General features: G+C 39.9%; 2 protein-coding genes across 30 annotated transcripts in view; one reads left to right on the top strand and one right to left on the bottom strand.

Annotated features, from left to right (window-relative positions):
• The window catches only part of LRRFIP2 (LRR binding FLII interacting protein 2), a 55,939-nt gene extending 39,760 nt beyond the window's left edge, over positions 1–16,179 (bottom strand). For 21 of the 23 annotated variants that reach the window (XM_065052057.1, XM_065052055.1, XM_065052052.1 and 18 more), the window contains exons 1-2: positions 15,235–15,659; positions 8,212–8,316 (exon numbers count right to left, since the gene is read on the bottom strand). In XM_065052057.1, coding sequence (XP_064908129.1) covers positions 8,212–8,301 — 90 coding nt within the window. In that variant the 5' untranslated portion in view covers positions 8,302–8,316; positions 15,235–15,659. Of the gene's footprint in view, positions 1–8,211; positions 8,317–14,177; positions 14,201–15,234; positions 15,660–16,157 lie in introns of those variants that run through there. The other 2 variants (XM_065052035.1, XM_065052034.1) reach the window with 2 other exon arrangements.
• The window catches only part of GOLGA4 (golgin A4), a 128,239-nt gene continuing 125,456 nt past the window's right edge, over positions 15,821–18,603 (top strand). For 6 of the 7 annotated variants that reach the window (XR_010470198.1, XM_065052023.1, XM_065052024.1 and 3 more), the window contains exon 1: positions 15,857–16,174. Coding sequence is in view for 6 of the 7 variants with exons in the window: in XM_065052023.1 (XP_064908095.1) it covers positions 15,872–16,174 (303 nt within the window). In the remaining variant the exon portion in view is untranslated. Of the gene's footprint in view, positions 16,175–18,603 lie in introns of all 7 variants that reach the window. The other variant, XM_065052030.1, reaches the window with a different exon arrangement.

The following is an 18,603-nucleotide window of genomic DNA, read 5'->3' on the forward strand; positions in this document are numbered from 1 at the left end:
ATTCTCAGTAAAATTGTTAGAGATAAGACCCCATGTTATTAATAGAGCACTCATAAATCTTGATAACTACGTAACTGAAAAACAAAGTTAAAAGTAATAGAGAAATAACCATAATTCAAAAGGACATCACTTTCTTCCTGGGTGCTGTTGTTCACTCTGTTGCATTACTGAAAAAAGCCCATGAAAGTTATGAAACAATTTCCACTAACAAACTCTTCACAAATTAAATTCTTCAGCTATGTTGAGATAAAGTCTTAAAATATCTGCTAAGGCAAATATAGTGCCACAACAGCTTTGGCTAGAGAACAGAGTTGAAATGATGAAGCTGTTTGGACTATAGAACCAGCACAGAAAGGAAGTCTAAGCTACTTTTTATGTTTTGGAAAAAACAAAACAAACAAACACCCACAAAAAACAACACAGCAAAAAGACAGGGAATCATGTTATAACACTTTTCTAATTCCATTACTATTTGAATTGAAGAGTATTCTAAATACATCACTATTCTTTGCTCATAGGAACTTGGGAGTCAGTACAGGTTGCTTTCTACAGCTTGCATCAAACAAATTCTAATCTTAGAAAACTACAGACAGGCCACTACTGCCTTGATTTCCATTTCACTGATCGTTGCTCTCTATACAGTCTTTAGACAAGACACACATATCTTTATAATAACTAATATATTTATTACAAAGTCATATAATTGAAATATAGCTTGTTAAAAAGTCATATACCAAATTCCTATTTTCCTGAACTGAGAATTAAACTGTGTCTTGTCTAAAATCTAGCAAATCTGACACTTTATTTTAAAAGTTCCTAAAGGGTATTACCAGCTGTTAAAAAGGAAGGCAATAGCTGTATTTTCTCAAACACTTCAACTGCAAATAAGAGATGACGTATCCAAACCTGTTGGAGCCATACCAGTACACTTATACTGGTGGGTAAAATGGACATAAATCACTTTGTTAGATATTCTGAAGGGCAAGTAGGATTCATCATTAGGTATAAATACAACAATTCTGCACAGAATTCATTCAGAGAAGTGGTGAAGAAAGGAAATAGAGGACTACAGAAAAGACCTTTGTAAGAAAAGGGATTGGGTAGAAAGAAACACAAAGAAGAGGCCCTCAAGACTAAAGGACTAATAACTAAATTTGTAGATTGTTTTTGTATATGAACAGACTCATGCAACTCTTATCAGTCCAATCTGGACCAGCTGGATCCTTTGGCTGAAACCAATTGTACGAGGTTTAACAAGGCCAAGTGCTGGGTCCTGCACTTGGGTCACAACAACCCCAGACAGAGCTACAGGCTCAGGGAAGAGTGGCTGTAGAGCTGCCTTGCAGAAAGGGATCTGGGGGTGCTGATTGACAGCCAACTGAACATGAGCCAGCAGTGTGTCCAGGTGGCCAAAAAGGCCAACAGCATCCTGGCTTGTCTCAAGAATAGTGTGGCCAGCAGAGATAGGGAAATGATTGTGCCACTGTACTCAGTACTGGTGAGGCCCCACCTTGAATCCTGTGTTCAGTTTTGGGCCCCTCACTACAGGAAAGACCTTGACATGCTGGAAAGAGTTCAGAGAAGGGTGATGAGGCTGGTGATAGGTCTGGAGCACAAGTCTTATGACAAGTAGTTGAGGGAACTGGGACTGTTTAGCCTGGAGAAGAGGAGGCTGAGGGGAGACCTTATCGCTGTCTACAACTACCTGAAAGGAGGTTGTAGCATGGAGGGTGTTGGTCTCTTCTCCCAAGTAGCAAGTGATAGGACAAGAGGAAATGGCCTTAAGTTTCCCCAGGAGAGGCATAGATTGGATATTAGGAAAAAAGTTCCTCATGGAAAGGGTTGTCAGGCATCGGAACAGGCTGCCCAGGGAAGTGGTGGAGTCACCATCCCTGGAGGTGTTTAAAAGATGTCTAGATGAGGTTCTTAGGGACATGGTTTAGAGATGGACTTGGCAGTGTTAGGTTAAAAGTTGGACTTCATGTTCTTAAAAAATCTTTTCCAACAAAAACAATTCCATGGTTCTACTTCTTATCTTTTACCATTTACTCTAAGGACAAATATGTGATTTTTAAACCAAGTGCCATATCTGCATTTCTCTGGTTATTAGCTCAGCTCTGGGTAACAAAACAAAGCCATCTGTTCACCACTGAGTTCTGGATTTCTTCATTCAAAATAGGTACCAAAAAGCATCATGGGAGAAGAAAACAAAAAAAAAAGCTTCTTTGCACCTGCATGAACAGCATCTCATTCTAGAAGAACATGATGATTCTTACTGTTTTCATGCAGTTAAGCTACTACCTTGAAGCAGCGCTCACTTTGATTAGTTTTTTTACTGCATATGTTTAGTAAATACAGGGTAGCAAGAGAATGGTCTCCTTCCATTAGAGATGGCATGGTCAGTTTGCTTATTTTCACCTAAAACCCAATTACTAACAACTACTTACAGTCACATTTAGAAAACTATCTCTGCTTACTCCATTTTTTCCTTTTTTTTTTTTTTTTAATACATATTCTTCCACAATTTTTTTAAAACCTTCCAAGCCATTTTATCTCAATTTCCAAGGGTAACATTTAGTTTTTCAGTTAAATCCAAGATATTTTTGTAAAGAAAGAAAGAAGAAAGGGAAAGAGACCAGATTTTAATTTGAATGTCTTTGTAAAGATTGAGCCTATAGTCTCTCCTTTCTGAAGTGCTTTTTTCTTAGTCTCTTTAGAGCAACCATCAAATTTTTCACCAAGTTAAGAAGCATACTAGTACATGGAATTGATATGGTAGAAGCTTCCATGCACGTTCAACAAGGAGAATCATAACATCTGTCTTCGTACTGTAGACAGGTATCCTGCTCTTTCCCCTTGCCTGCAAGACGGAATTCACTAGAAAGCAATACTATTTTGATTTAAATTTTTATACTGTAGAGAAGGCAATTAATTAGATCAGATTCAGCATAAAATCTTCAAAAGGATAAAACACAGGCTATACCAAAATTTGTTATTCACCTCTGACAAAATATGAATGCTTTTTGTTGAAAAATTAGAATTATTGCTACCACGGGCTACCACATATGCATAATTCATTTCTCTCTCTGTTGAGGGATATGCTGGGTTACTACCCTGCAGTTTTCAAGGCAAGAGGCCCTAGTAAGGAAGACTTTCCTCCTTCCAACAGCTGACAACAGTGAGGGCACCAGCTGCCCTTGACAAGGTACCCAAACTCCATCGCTGCCACAGGGCATTGAAAAATTGAAAAAGCACTATTGAAAAACAACAGCAAACAAAATTTTGAAGTAATACTAAAGTAGAAATGTTTGATTTAAAAATATTTAAGTGATCTCTTATTAAAAAAATTTCAAAAATAATCTAGCATCTACAATCTCTGTAAGAGCATGGGGTTCTTTGGGGTTTTGTTTGCTTTCTTAAGAAAAGCAGAAACTGTATGCAGAGAGAAACATGCACTGAACTTTGAACAGATTCAATATGGCGAAGACTATGTTGTTAACTTTTTAAAAATTCATTATGCAGTCTTCAAACATTTTAAAATATTGAACTCTTGGCTCCTTCTACCCTGGCAATTAAGTAACATGACATGTTTACCAAAGAAAGAACAACTCCACACTACCCAAAGTTTGAGTCATTAGAGAGTGAATTTTAAATCCAAATTAATCTTATTCTCTCACATGAGAAAACACCTTGTGAGAATTTCCAGGCTTCTGCTATAAAATGAAAATAGTAAAGAGAATGGTTCCTGAAAAACTACAGACAAGATGCTACAAGAAGGAAATGAATATCAATGCATTGTCCATGGGCTCCAATTCTTTGTCATCTATTCAGCCCTGAAGAATGAAAAGGTTGCTGATGCAAACACAGAAAGAAAGGATATAAAATGTAAATCCTGATTGTTCTTTCAAACTGCTGCTTATCTGATTGAGGCTCGTGACATGACAAGAGTCAGACTCTTTTCACTTTCTGGCATGTTCATTATATCTCACTTTGAACTGAAGTCAATGTAAGAACACAGAAGTGATAAACCTCTGTCCCTGCATGTAAGGCTGTTCTTGCAGAAAGAGGTCTCAAGCAATCATAAGACAGGCCTGGTGACAACAGGTTACTGCTGAATATTTAAAATGAATACAACAGCTTCTCTGTAAATTACAAAGACAAATGAAGCAGAGATGCAGATGTCAGCTGAAGATACTCCATCCACAAAACAGCTTTAGAAGCAGAGAATCTCCACAACAAACGAACAGGGAAAACAGATCTTGAGATCGTATCAGCTGTATCCAGTGTAGACTGTGAACATAACCCTGAGAACATGAACCTCAACTGCTACTTATTTAGCTATTTGTTAAACAAAAAGGATTCCCACATAAGAACCTAATCTTGATAGGAGACCAAAGTCATACTAGACAATCCCTGTTATTTGGAAAGTCAGAACTTTCTACAAGACAGAAGAAACCACCTTCTTTCTCAATCAGAGAGCTAACAGCTTCAGAATCCATTATAACAGCTAGAGAAGGAACCAGAAGATGGTATAAAGGAGCTCTTTATATTTTCAGGAGATTAACTCTCCTCAAATTAGCCTTGCTATAATCAGAAGACACTTGCAAATACTTCACTTTAATGTAGCTGGGTGCATTTACACTCAGAGCCCCCCTACTGCTCGCAGAAAACACCTGAACACTAGACCTACACCTGTTCCCACAGCTTTCGAAACAAACAGGATAAACTGGTAATCCTCTCTGTTGTACCAAGGTAAGACTTCCAAACAGATCAACTGCAACTAATCTCACTTAAGATACTGAATAATATGGAGAGTGCAATGCTTCCAGAGAAAGATGCATAGATCCCTGTCCCTTGATATGCACATCACCTTTACTCTTCCTCAGTTTCAGCAAGCACATGGAATTCAATGCCAGTAAGGATAATCTAATACAAAGTAGGCCCCAAAGAAAGAGGTCTAGTCCCTCAGAAGTTCCTGGAATAAGACAGTAATTCACTGAACAGTGATGGTTTAGCATACTTGTGCCTTGCTCCATGCAGAGGCACCGCAGAAGAGTTTGCCTCAATGCAAACTCCCACAGCAAGGAAAAGAGGTTAAGAGAAGTCTCTACATAACAGTGCTAGTGCTGCAAGAAGTGAAGGGGAGGAGACACAAGCAACTGAGGAAAAAGTCTTCTGATGAGGAAGGATGGAGAAAATGGAAGAAACCTCACAAGGAAGAAGTAGTTTGACCAAATCCCTCAGATCCCATGGTAGTGCCCTTGTCTTCCATTAAATATTTTTGTGATGACACATCAGATTCAACCAGTGCAGAAAAATGACTACATAGAAATTAATTTATTGGATCGGTACCCAAGAATTGTTTACACAAGGTTTACTAGAAAGTAGATGTTTGTTGGTACCAAAATGAAGATATCACAACTTCTTTTAATGCATCCCATAAAACAAAGAAATCTCAATTTTGTCAAATTAAGAGTGATAAGAAAGAACACGACAAGTGCTTTCTGAAATCTGATCTTTTGGAGGAAAAAACTCTGAAACTTCATACCCTGCACTAAGCCTTTGTTAGTATTAAAAAATCTGATAATTCCTAGCACCATTTTGTGACTGCTCTGAATTCCAGAGCATTTCTATGCAGTTTTTCCATGCAGATCATCCTGAGTGCCAGCCTTTTGTTTCTGCATATTCTGTTTACCATGTCTTGATACCTAGAACACCTTTCAGGGATGTTTTTCTCACGAAACATCTGACTTATGGATTACAGGGCTCAACTCAACTGTTTTAATAACATCTGCTAAAAAGGTAATTTCAGAAGAGGAAGTTGAGGAACAAGGCACCCTTTGACAATAAAAAGATAAGCAAGCCACATTGCTGAGATAATGGCTTCAGAACGTTAAAGTATGTCTACTCCATACATTCGAGCAGTGAGAACTGACATGCACTATGTGAGCATGGTAACAGAACATTTTCCCCAGCTTCAAATGATAGTGCCTATGTGTGGCACACTAAAATCAGATGTTAAAGACAGAGCTTAGTTTTGTTCACTGGACTCTGCTGTTATATCCTGAGAAATGTGTTCTCTTTCTTTAAAGTTTTCTTTAGAATAAGGTGGCTAATACCATGAATTACAGCTACCAAATCAATGACAACAGCTGCTGTCTGACATGGGATCTGAAAGCCAGCTTCTCCTACACAGACCAAGGGATTAACAACCTAACAGTAGTACATATTGTGGTGATACAACATTCAGGATGACAAATAACTTTTCACACTATTTTGAAATTGGATAACAATTTGAGACTCTTAAAGTGAAACCTGGATATGGCAACACAAAAGAAGAAATGGTGCTGTACACAGCCTTGAAAACATGTATGCAGAGGTAACAAACCATTTTATTTCAAAATATGTTTAATTCTCTTCTTAACATGCCACGAAAGGTGACCCTCAAAATAAAAAAAAAAAAGCACCAGTATACTAGGAAGTGAAAAATAATTCTGATAAGAAAAATCAGAAGGAACATTTAGAACAATTTAATTCCAGTAAGTTTTAAGCATTAAGACAAATCAGTTAAAGAAACAATTAAATGCTTACCCCTTAAATGATATACTGATGAGCATAATGATTTTAGTTATAAAAATAAGACTTAGATTAATATCAGAATATTGCATAAGTTTTATGAGATTTTCAGCAAGTTGTTTTCCAGTTCATTTTTGACAGAGGAGGAAGGAAGCCTTAATATATATTAATCCCTGGAACAGACATATTCAACTCAGTTTTCTCTGCGAGATAACATCTCTAGCTGTAAGACCTAGTATTAGTTTAATTTAGCATTAAGGGAAGGAAGAAATGGGGGAGAAAAACAACACCACTTCATTTTTGTTTAATTTACACTCATGCTCAAATTTTAATTGAGGCAGTTAGGAATGTAAGAGAACAAAGCCCCACAGTAATTTTAAGCAAGATAATACTTATAACACCTTGGTATTGAGTCCTTTTTTTTCTAGGCTAAGTCGCAAGCTGATGCTACTGTACTGGAACCACACAGAGAACACTCAAAAAAAAATTTAAAGGCAGATTTCTTCTCCTTTGTTAACTGTTTTCTCCCAAAATGTGAGACAGAACTTGAGGAATGAGACTGTACATGATTCAAAGCCCCACATAGAACATATCTGCATTAGATTTGGTGTGAACCATAGCTTCCTGGAAAGTTGCCAACTAAATGAAAATTATTTTTTTACTGGCAGAACACTTCCTTGGCCTACAGTCTATGATGACTACATTTGAAAATGCACACATAAGCTGTGTTTTCAAAGACCTATCACACATGTACATATACTATACACACACATATATATAGACAATAGTTTACATTACAATGCCAACTAGAATCTGCATTTTGCACTCATTTGTATAATCTCAGATTAACAGATTTGTAGATAGTGTAGCTCAAAGGTTCTGCATCCACTTTTATATAAACAGTATTAAGGCTTTTGTTTCCAAGTCACAGCATTTCCTCCCAGAAAAGCTCAAGTCCAAATAGACATCTGTAAGACTAAATTGCAGCTGCCTCCTTCCTATATCCGGTGGGACTACATTCCCCTTTGTATACAAAATTGCCCTTTGTATCAATTCCTTGTTACTTGCATATTTGGCTGGTTAACTTCAGCTTTCTATTTTTCACATGGTGACTCCCTTAAGGAGTCCTGGTATGGTGTATACATTAAGCTTTTTTTCGAAAGAAACGTGGTTTTACAATTGAAATAGACTATATGACAAATACCTATTAATAATGACTATTGCTTATTCAACACCAATACACCATACTTACCATCTTAAGAATACTATACATTGTAATGGGATAATCATGTTGTTTTTTAGTTTTAGACCTGAGATGATAACTGGATTTCTCATTTATCTTTAGCTAACAACTATTTGAATCATATAAATATCTGTAGAAATATCTGTAGAAATATCTGCTAAACTTAAGTGTGATCCTGTCAAGTTACATTAATCATACAATTAAAGTATCATTGTGAGAACATTTAAGTAAATGTGATTTTTTTGATCAAAAATACTCTTAGTTGGTATTAGTTATCAACACTTTTGGCTAACTGCACTTTTTAATGCACAGCTTAATTTTAATTTTTTTCTGGATAATGAGACTTCTTCCACCAGTATTTCTGAATTTAAAACAATTTGAAGTTAACAAACCTCTCTGGCAATGTTACTCAGGGCTTCATCTTCTGCGGAAAACCTGTCTTTCACTGGGGTTCTCTTCCGTCCTGATCCAGGAGTTCCCATGTTTATTCTCTGGTCCTGTATTTGCAAAAACAGACATGAAAAAGCTCAGTTTTCAGATCCAAAATTAAAAACAAACAATCCACACCCCAAAACATAATATACTTTCCAATTATTTAGCTATATAATACTCCAGAACCCTACATGCCATTGGCACACGTTTCTCCAAGAGCTATATTTCTGGAAAAACCTTATCACTAAACCTTGTGACAGCTTTACAGAACACCACTGCATCCTACAAGGTGCACATACAGTGAAGTTTTTCTACTGAACAGAATCTACAGCTTCAAGGTTACACACAACTGTGAACTATTCCTAGCTCAATGAAGATACTTAAATACCCTGTCGCTTTTCACAAATCCTAAAAATAAATATCCATATAATTTTATGGACTTGAAGAAAACTCATTTCAACAATGGGTTCAAGAATGAAACTTACACATTCATTAGAGCTCTCTCTAAAACAGAAAAGATAAATTCAGCAGACAGAAACTTTTCAAAGCACCCAAGCAGGTAATTGGGGCTTATTTACACAATGTTTCTTGACAAAGATTATTTCACCTAAAAAGATTTCTAATTTGGGAAATGAAGAAAGAAACATGCTAGCATCATATATCCAGAATAATACATAAAACACCCTCTTAACTTTCATAGAATCATAGAATGTCCTGACTTCCATAGCTTGCTAACTATGGGAAAAATTATTTCCCTGCATGTTATGAAGAATTTAATATATGCTGTAAGATTAGAATTCTCGCAGAAAATAACAAAAGAGAACCTGAAACCAAAACGCAACCACACAAAGAACAGTTTGTTATACTGGCCTTCCTAAAGATAAAAGGAAAGTACATTATAATCTGCTGCATTTATTGTTCAGAATTCCTGTGTCACATCCATTACATGTTTATTTCTTACTGTAGGGCTGGGTTACAGGTTGTATTATACAACTGATTAAGTGACATCCTGCTGCATTTCATTCAAAAAAAATGAAGTGTCTAAAGTCCCCAAACAAAATGAAAAGCCTGTAAGGAAATCCCTCAAGTTCCCTCTCATTCATTGTCACTTTAGGCGTATGTAAATGTTATCTCTTCCCCAAGTTCTGTTGTCTACTCTTCTTCCTATTATCTTTTGACTAAAGGTTTCTTTTGTTTCTTTGGGCTTCCTAGAAAAAAAAAAAAAAAAAATGTCACCCGTCTTACATAAAACAGAAGCTGAATTACAATTTAAGGCCCTGTCACTCACCACCTTCAATGGCACCACCTGTTCTGATGCCTGGGTCTGTGCCAGTGGATTTGGCATCACACCCATGCAAGGCGTTCAGATACTGCAGTGTGAACAGGCTATAAATAGACAGACTGAAACTCTCCTTTTCTCTTTCAAGTAAGACTACAAGATAATTAAAATTCACCTGTGTAAAGACAATCTCTGTATATTTGATCCAACAACAGAAAAGCACAGCCCTGCTCTAGAACCAGCCTCAGTTTCTCAATTAATACTGGAAAATAAGCCAGCAGCCTCTGCATTTCAAGTCTAAAGCCACAAACCAGCAGTTTATTTCTTTAAATATGTAACATCATTTAATCCTGAGAAGGAATTCCACATTTTGTCCCAGGCAAAATTTCTCGCGGTTTCACTTGTCCACTTGCAAAGTTAGCGTTTTTATCTGCTACAGACTCTTAAATATCAGAATCAAGTGGATCATAAAGGAGGTTCTATAGAACACTGCAATAGCGCTAACTGCCCCTGCTGCTGGAAACTGATATCTTTAACACGTGATAAGACAGATGTTAATTCTAAAATATCACCTGAATGTAATTTCACAATATTAGAGAACATAAATACCCAGGTTCATCACAAAATTTTAATCTGTCTCTTAACAAACAAAACATAGCACTAAGCATTTTCTCAACAAAACCCAAAGATCTTATAGAATATGTACCAACACTCTGTGTGATCAATTTCAGTTATAAACCAATTCAATTTAAATTAGTGGCTAAATTCTTTGATTTCATTAGGGAAAAAAAAAAAAAGGAGGCAATGAAACCAGTGGGGTAGAACATTAACACAGAGGAAGGCTGGAATTTCTTGAAATCAAACAGTCTAAAAATCTAACAGAAAAAATCTGAAGAAAGGTTACTTGGACAAATAATGTTAGAAACACATTAATAAAAAAGGAGAATGAATTTAGGAAGCAGGATAAAAAAACACCATTCCTTGCCAGCAAACCAATCACAGGTTGCTGATAAAGCCTATAGTAGTAGTTTATTTTGATGTTTGACAGTTCCACAAATGTTAAATATACTAACAAATATACCTGTGAAATACACTACAAAGAGCAAAAGCTTTTTCAAATATCTAACTAAAAAGAAATATCTAAGAAGCAGGAGTGCTATGCAATTATGATGAAGTTGAAATTAAAGAACCTAAATATACTTCATAAGTTAAATGAACACTTGATCTTCAAGAAATAAATACTGCTGATGCGTTAAGGCACGGAAGCTACCATAACCACAATTAAAGCAAAGTTCTAAAAATTAATGTGCTCAGAAGAACAGTGGAAAACTCAACCTAGCAATTTTAAAGAACTGTCTCATGAAACTGCAGCTCTAGCAACACAAAGCTACAAACAAGCCAGAGGTATTAACATTGCAAAACAGCAGAAGTAGCAGTCACATTTGAGAAAGAGCAGAAAGAATAACATGGGAAGTCACAATCTTATCTACCTAACCTTCAGTGTTATGTCAAAGCAAACTCTAAAGTAGAGACAAAAGGGCATAGACTAAAAATATATTACTTTACTTGAGTTAAAATTATACAAGACTAACATAAGTGTGTTCCCCAGAAGAATGCCCCTATATGAGGGTACACTCTTTGGAAATAGCATGACTGTCCATGGGTGCAAAAAACACCTAAGAAAAGGAGCTACATGATCACAGGGTGAACATGACTCAACAAAGGATTGTGTGTAGAGTGTCAGAAGGAAATAAACATGGTTTTAATTCAATAGTTTTAAGGATTCATTTAGTCTTATTCTGAATGAAAATTCTAACTGAAACTAGAACTATTGCAAAAAGGAGTTAATTGCTAATATGAGTAGAAGAACCTAACATTAAAGGGAAAAAGCAGAGACTGAGAGAAGCATGTAATTACTGTCTGCCGAGAGATTATAGTGCTTACTACTATGATGGAGGCAAAGTTATTGCAGCTCATGAATAGTGTTTCCATTTGTAAAAAAAACCTGTTCATCTCTAATCATGGCCCACTTCAAAAACCGTTGGCACAAAGTTTCTGCTCTGAGCAGACAAGCTCCTGTCAGCTCTTCAAGAAAGAAAAAGTTACTCTTTGGATAGTTGACAGTGAGTCCAGTACAGGCTGACAACTGCACAATCTACCCCTTTAAAGCAGCATGTTTGCAGTTTATTTGCCATTTGAAAATCTGAGAAATACAACTTCTTATGAGTTCATCGTGGTATTTCGCAACAGAATGACAACTCCTTAGATGTGGTTGAAATCCTTCAGTTTGTTGGTGTTATGAAGCTACAGATGAACAGAAAGTCACCAGTTAAGACAATCAAAAAACCATCATGCTGTCTGATGGAACCACAAAGTGTAACCACACTTGGTTACTGTAGGTAAACTTAAAGCAATGCAAGATAGCAACTGTACTGACATATCCTCCAGCCCTCTAGAACTACCAGGCACCTCCAGACCCAGCAAGCTATCTTTGGTGACCTTCATCAGTCTTCACAAATTACCACCATTCCAAGACATCATGCAGTGATGAAACTTCAAGCAGTGGCATTTATTTTATGAAGTATGAGTTTTCTGCCTGTCTGCTGCTAACAGCTGCACTTGGATATACCATTACTCCACAAAATAAAGCACTACACATAGGATATTACCATCAGTGACAAGTAGCATCTACAAAGCTCTTACAATGGTCACTCACCAGAGGATCTCTCAAGGCACAACATAAAGCATCTGTAGGTTTCAGAGAAGCAGTGTAACACTACTGAACTCTTCTATAATCAGTGCTACCATAAATGATGAAGATCCAAGAAGAAACTAAGAAATCAAATGTGATTTTAAAATATGAGGAAATGACAGTACTATAATGAGCACTGTGAAAAATGACAGGAATGCACAATAAAAAAAAGTCCAAAGAATCTTCCATAAGTGTTTATTCTAAAATGAAACAAACATCTTTTCTTACACTGTCAGCTTTTTCTGTCATTTTGCAAAAGAATGATGCATAACTCAAAAAAAAAAAAAAAAAAACAAAAAACAAAAAAACCACCCACAAAACAAAAAACACACACGACCAAACAAAACACTGCTACTATATTGAGGCTCCATTTTTTAATGAAACAAACAGAGAGCCCCATGGTAACAACCCACATTCAGTAATAAGCTGCAACTATTTAAGATATTTTTCCATTACCAATTTAATACACTCCTACACTCTTTTCTACTACTGCTACAGTTACAGTACAACGAAGAAAAGCAAGCAGGACAAATTCTCCTGAGTGCCCCTTAGAGCCTTCTCCACCTGCTGCTTCTGCAATCAGCTGACATGACTCCTGCTGACTATCCCTCTGCTGAGGTAGCAAGCTGCTAGGCTTAGAAAGACTTGCTTCCACCTGGCCCTTTGGGAGGTGCCCCTTCGCCTCTTCCCTTAAAGTAGCTCTAAGTCTGCATGTCTAATCCAAAAAGAAGAAAAAAAAAACCAAAACACACAAACTTCATAATCTTCACAAGCTAACAGCACTATTTACATAACCTATTTTCAAGGACACAAAATGTATAAACACAAATTGTCCATTACATACACTTCCATGTTACCTAGTTTCCAGACATTCAAGATAATAAATTAGGATTACTTTTTCAGAAAGTATCTCTCATCATTTTTTGTAACACTACCAGACTGTACTGACCCATAACTATCATATCACCACACACCTTCACTGCAGGAACTTAAAAACACAAAGAACACCACAGTATCAAATCTGTTTCTGGTTTCTAATCCTCTGCTGGCATTATGTACCAGAGGTATTAAATTATATAGGATATCAACCTAGGTTTTTTGGGTATAAGCACATGACAACTTCTGTGCTACGTGAAAGTCTAGACCTTCACATGTTCTACAGATGCTCACTAACTGGAGCTCAGTTTAAACAGCACTTTCTAAAAGTTAACATGCTAAAGCACTACGTCACCTTCCGAGACAACAAGAGTCATTACAAACAGAAAAATTACGCTCCTTTGGAGTCAGTTCACCAGAAATACTGATGTACAGGGCTACAAGCTCACACTTCACATATTTCATACAACTGTCTTCTATTCAGAAGTTTTCAACTACAGCCAGGAATTCAATTCAGGTAAGACTGACTCCATACTCTAAGGTAAACATCTCCAAGCCCAAGTAACGCACAGCAATGGAAAAAGCATGTAATGTACGTCAAACTATTTTGTACAACTAGAGCACCTTTCATCTGTTCTTACATCATCGCTAAGCAATTACATCAAACAAAGAATCAGATGTATATTAAGAAGATAACTGTTTCTGGGCCCCAATACATTTAATTACACCACTTTACAGTCAAGACACAATGAATGTTTGAAGAACTCACCAGACAAGTGTTGATTTAATCTCACAGTAAATTTGTAACAAAAACTCCCACACATTTCCAAGGATGTTTGATGATAGCATTGGTACTTTAAAGGGATAAAATTGGTCCTAGGCTTTCCTCATTTCAAGCCAAAAACATCTGCAAGTCTCTCTAAAACGAAGGAGTCACTGAGTAGATCATACAAACAACGCAGGACCACAGAATGCTTGGAGTTGGAAGAGAACTTTGGAGATCATGTAGTCCAACCCACCTGCTAAGGCACGTTCACCTAGAGTAGATCACACAGGAATGCATCCAGGTGGGTTTTGAATGTCTCCAGAGAAGGAGACTCCACAACCTCTCTGGGCAGCCTGTTCCAGTGCTCTGGCGCCCTCAAAGTAAAGAAGTTTCTCCTCATATTTAGATGGAACCTCCTGTGCTTCAGTCTGTGCCTGTTGCCCCTCATGCTATCGTTGGGCACCTCTTGACACCCACCCTTGAGATATTTATAAACATTGATGAGATTTATAAACATTGATGAGATAAAACGTTTTTATTATCGGTGAAACACATAAAGCTGCCCTTCAGAGTATCATGCTAGCATTCAAACTGGAAATGACTCAGAGCTGCTATCAGGCTCCTTCCAAACTCATTAATGTGCTCATCTCATCATCAACAACAGTCTCTTTGCAATTATAGCAGCGGGGCATACTAAGAATAAATAAACGTGGTCTGATTTTTATTTTTCTTTTTTTGTAAGCCCGACTAGGAATCAGAAAGGCTGTCAGAACCGCACGGCGGGTCCCTGCGCAGGGCACGCCCTGTCGCCCCGGGAAACAGCGAGGCTGCGGTAAAGTGCTCCGAGAAGTGCGGGAGAGAAAGGGGCCGAAACACACACAGCTGTGATTTCAGGACATCTTCCTTTCTCTGTCTCTCTCCTCTCCCCCGCCCTCACTCCGCCGTTTCCACTCAGCACCGAGGCGCGAACGGCACGTTCCCACAGGCCTGCGGACCGGGGCGCACGGATCGAGCCCGCCGGAAGAGCTCGGGCCGCCCGGGCTTCCCCTGGCCCGCCCGCAGCGGGTCTGACAGGGACAGGGGACCGCACGCCACCGCCCCCGGATGCCGCCCTTATTGTTTTCCTTTCGGTTCACCTTCTTGACGAGGGAGTCCCGGCTGAGCCGCCGTGCTCTCCCCGCTTCTCTAAACCCGAAGAACCGGGTTCTCACCCCGCTCCCCGCCCGGGTTTGTGTGTGTATGACACCCTCCCCCGTACCCCCTCCTCCCGGCCCTCACCCTGTTCTTACCCGGGCCCCAGGGAGCCTTACCTGCGGGCCAGCCTGCTGCAATACCGGAGCGCCTTAATAGGGACGGGGCGGGGGGGTGTTTCTCCTCTCCCCCCCCTTCCACGGCTGTGAGGGGCTACTGGGTCCCGGAACCGACTCAGGCTCCTTCCTTCCCTCACTCCCCACGCCCAGAGTCCAAGGAACAGAAGCCGCCCCAGGGCGAGCGCAGATGCCCGCCGGGCACGGATCGTCCAGGGGCCGCGGCGAGGCAGCTGCTGCTGCCTTCCTTTACCTTTCCGTAAGCCCCACCCGCCCCTTCCCCGTGAAGGGCCGCGGGAACCGGAGCTTTGGGCAAAGACGAGCCGCACCGCTCCAGGCCGCCCTCTTCCCCGCCCCGCGCTCTTGCCTCCTCCCCTTCAATGCCGGGCGGTTACAGCCACACCGAGAAGCCGCGTAGGAGACAGCGGCTAATGGCAAAGCACACGCAGAGTCCCGCGGGTGGGCGACGGATGGAAGGGAGGACGGCCGACAGCAGCTGCGAGAGCGGTATCCGACCCACGCTGCCGCCGAGACCGGCGTGCAGCCACCCCGCCCCAGCCCCTTACGCAGGCCGGCGAGGAGAACGGCGCAGGCGCCGCACCCGCCGAGAAACAAGGGGGGAACCGGGCGGTGCGGGCACATGCGCAAAGCGGGCGGGCGGGGCGGCGGCCCTGGCGGGGTCCCGGGCAGCCGGTGCTCGGGGGCGGGTGTCTGTGTCCTGAGGCGCCCTTTGCGCTCAGGGACGGCGAGGCAGCAGTCAGCGTTAAACGCGCTGCCGGAGGAGACGTGTCCTCCTTTCCCCCCGTTTCTCTTTTCCTCAGCAGGCGGCGAAGGGAGGGGGAGCCGTGCCCTGCGGTGGGGAGGGCAGCGGCGCCCAGCTCTACGCCTCGGCCCCCCCTTATCACCGGGCAGGCCGGCTGACTCACCCCCGTGGCGGGGAGAGGTAGGTCTGCGACCTTCTCCTTTATGTTTGTTTCTCCGTTTTAGCCGGGGTTCTTTTTTTTTGTTTCAAATCGAGCGGCGTTCCCCATGGAACGGCCCAAAGCCGGAGCCCCGGGAGGCCGCAGCCGCCTCTGAGGAACCGGAGCCCGCGGGCACCGCCGGATTCGCTTCGTCCCCGACCCGGCCGCCTCCTGCTGCCACCGCTCTGGTCTGGCACGCCACACGAGTGCCTCAGATTCACGTGGATGGGTGCCAGGCAGGGTTTCTGGGTAAAAATCCTCGGCAAGCATTTACACCTTATCTTACACTGGCCCAAGCGCGACCAGACTTCTGTACTATCAGGATTTAAATACAAGTAAGCATCAGAGTCCCGAAGGATAACATATAGAAAATAAAGAAATGGCTATACTATTGGATGTATTCTAATTTATGCACAAAGAGCCAGCTCGCATTCGTAAAAGTATTGGTAAGACTGCTGCGAAATAGACTTGGGATCAGATCTGTAGTTATTTGCTTTTCAACACCTCTGTCAGTATGTGGAGGGTGTCTGTAAGGACACAGAGATGATCAAAGGGCTGGAGGAAATAGTGTTTCGTATGTTAGAAATCACCTGGGAATGAAAAAGTACTATTAGAATGACAAGCCTAGTGGGAAGACACAAGAACATTCACCAGAGCCCTTGGCAGAAGTCAAATGTTGTCTCACTAAAATAAGCTCAAGTGAATGTGCATAAAGAAAAAGGGGTTTGCAAGTGAGTTTAGTGTGTTACAGTAGGTGTAAAACAGCTTGAGTTTTATTAGTATTTTATAACTTTGTCTGAGAAACTCTGTACTGTCTCAGTCTCCTTCCTCAGTTGATCATACAGCATAGCCTCACTGTGCTTATTTTCAACAGCAAGTTATCTTCTGTAGTAATAGATGATGATCTCACTGCAGGGAGATGAAGCAGGAAGTTTCTCGTGGAACATCAGTAGGAAAGACCTAACAAAATTACTGGCGTAAAAACTACATTTTTATTTGAAGTTTATTCTTCCAGAAGGACCCACCTGCTGATTTTTCTGGGCTTTTTGGAGAGTCTTCATTGAAAACATCTCAGGTTACCTTGGTTTGGTCAACCTAGTGGAAGAAGTCTTTCATTCCCTCTTGAGTGGAGAGAGTTTGTGTGGAATCTTCTGAAATGTGGGATGTCCCAGGTCTGTGGGGGATGATTCTCTGTTAATATATTGCTATGTAAAAGGGAAAAATGGTTTTGGTTGTTTGTACATTTTTCTTAAATGAAGTGTTGATATCTGCATACGTTTAGTCTTTTGGTATCATAGGCTGCAAATTTTTCTTTAATGATGCAGCAAAACACATGTCTCCTTGAGAGCAGACATGCATTTTTGTGGCTTGAAAGAGCAATTGTTTACTTGACTGAAAAGTGGTGCACAGTGCAGCGAATACACAGCACAGTTACTGCAGGCAGTGGTACAGGATGTCACAGTAGCAATTCTGAGTTCAGCATCCTTAATGAGTAGTTAAACAGTCAAGCTATATACGGTTTCATTATAAACCTCTAATTAGAAGCCAGAAAATGAAAGTTATGTTAGAACTTTTGCTGTAAAACGGCTGCAGTTACAAAATGTAAAATAATTTATGATTCTGCCTTGAACAAAATCTTATTGAAGCTAGTATAAAGCCTGCTCTGATAATAATGGGTTTCTGCTAAAAATAAATAAATGAATGAATGAATGATCACTGGATCTGCCTTTATATTTTCTCCTCACTGTTTTCTTGCTAGGTGGTAGATTAGTATAGGTTCCTTGTCATAAGATATTGAACCTGCTGGTTTACCCTCTCCTTTCCCTTTTCTCTGGAAAGCTCTCTCTAAAGCTGTTTTGCTCAGTTGAGACATTCCATGGGTAAAATTTTAGTTCTTTTTAGAGTAATGGTCACCTAAGGAAGTATATCTAGGGTGAACCTGTAAGTCAGTTATAGGGAACACATTCAACAATATCAACTTCCTGCAATAATTTGTATGCAATTTTAAAGAGATTTTGTCACTGAAACAGCTTAGACGAGAGAGTTTACAGAAAAAGGTGTTTTCCTGTGTAATGTTTGTATTTGTGCAGTTTTAAATATTTTCCCCTCCCTCCCCCTCCTCTGTTTAGCATGTCTAATCTTCCTGTGAAGCTTTTGTTTCATTATTGCAGTTTCTGGTTAAGAATGTAATAGTGATGGCACATATGTAGGATTATAGTCCAGTTTAATCCCTAAACAGACACTGGGCAATCCTGTGGCAGGGTAAAAAGATCATTAAAATTATTCAGTACCAGCTCTGTTGAAGCACTTGTCATTATTCAAAATAATGTTAATTTTCAGTTACACTCAAAGCAATAAGTAAAGGGTTGCATGACTTAAATCTGAATCTTAAATCTAAATGATGTGACAC

Source organism: Columba livia, chromosome 2 (assembly GCF_036013475.1).
Source record: "Columba livia isolate bColLiv1 breed racing homer chromosome 2, bColLiv1.pat.W.v2, whole genome shotgun sequence".
Classification (NCBI taxonomy): Eukaryota; Metazoa; Chordata; class Aves; order Columbiformes; family Columbidae; genus Columba; species Columba livia.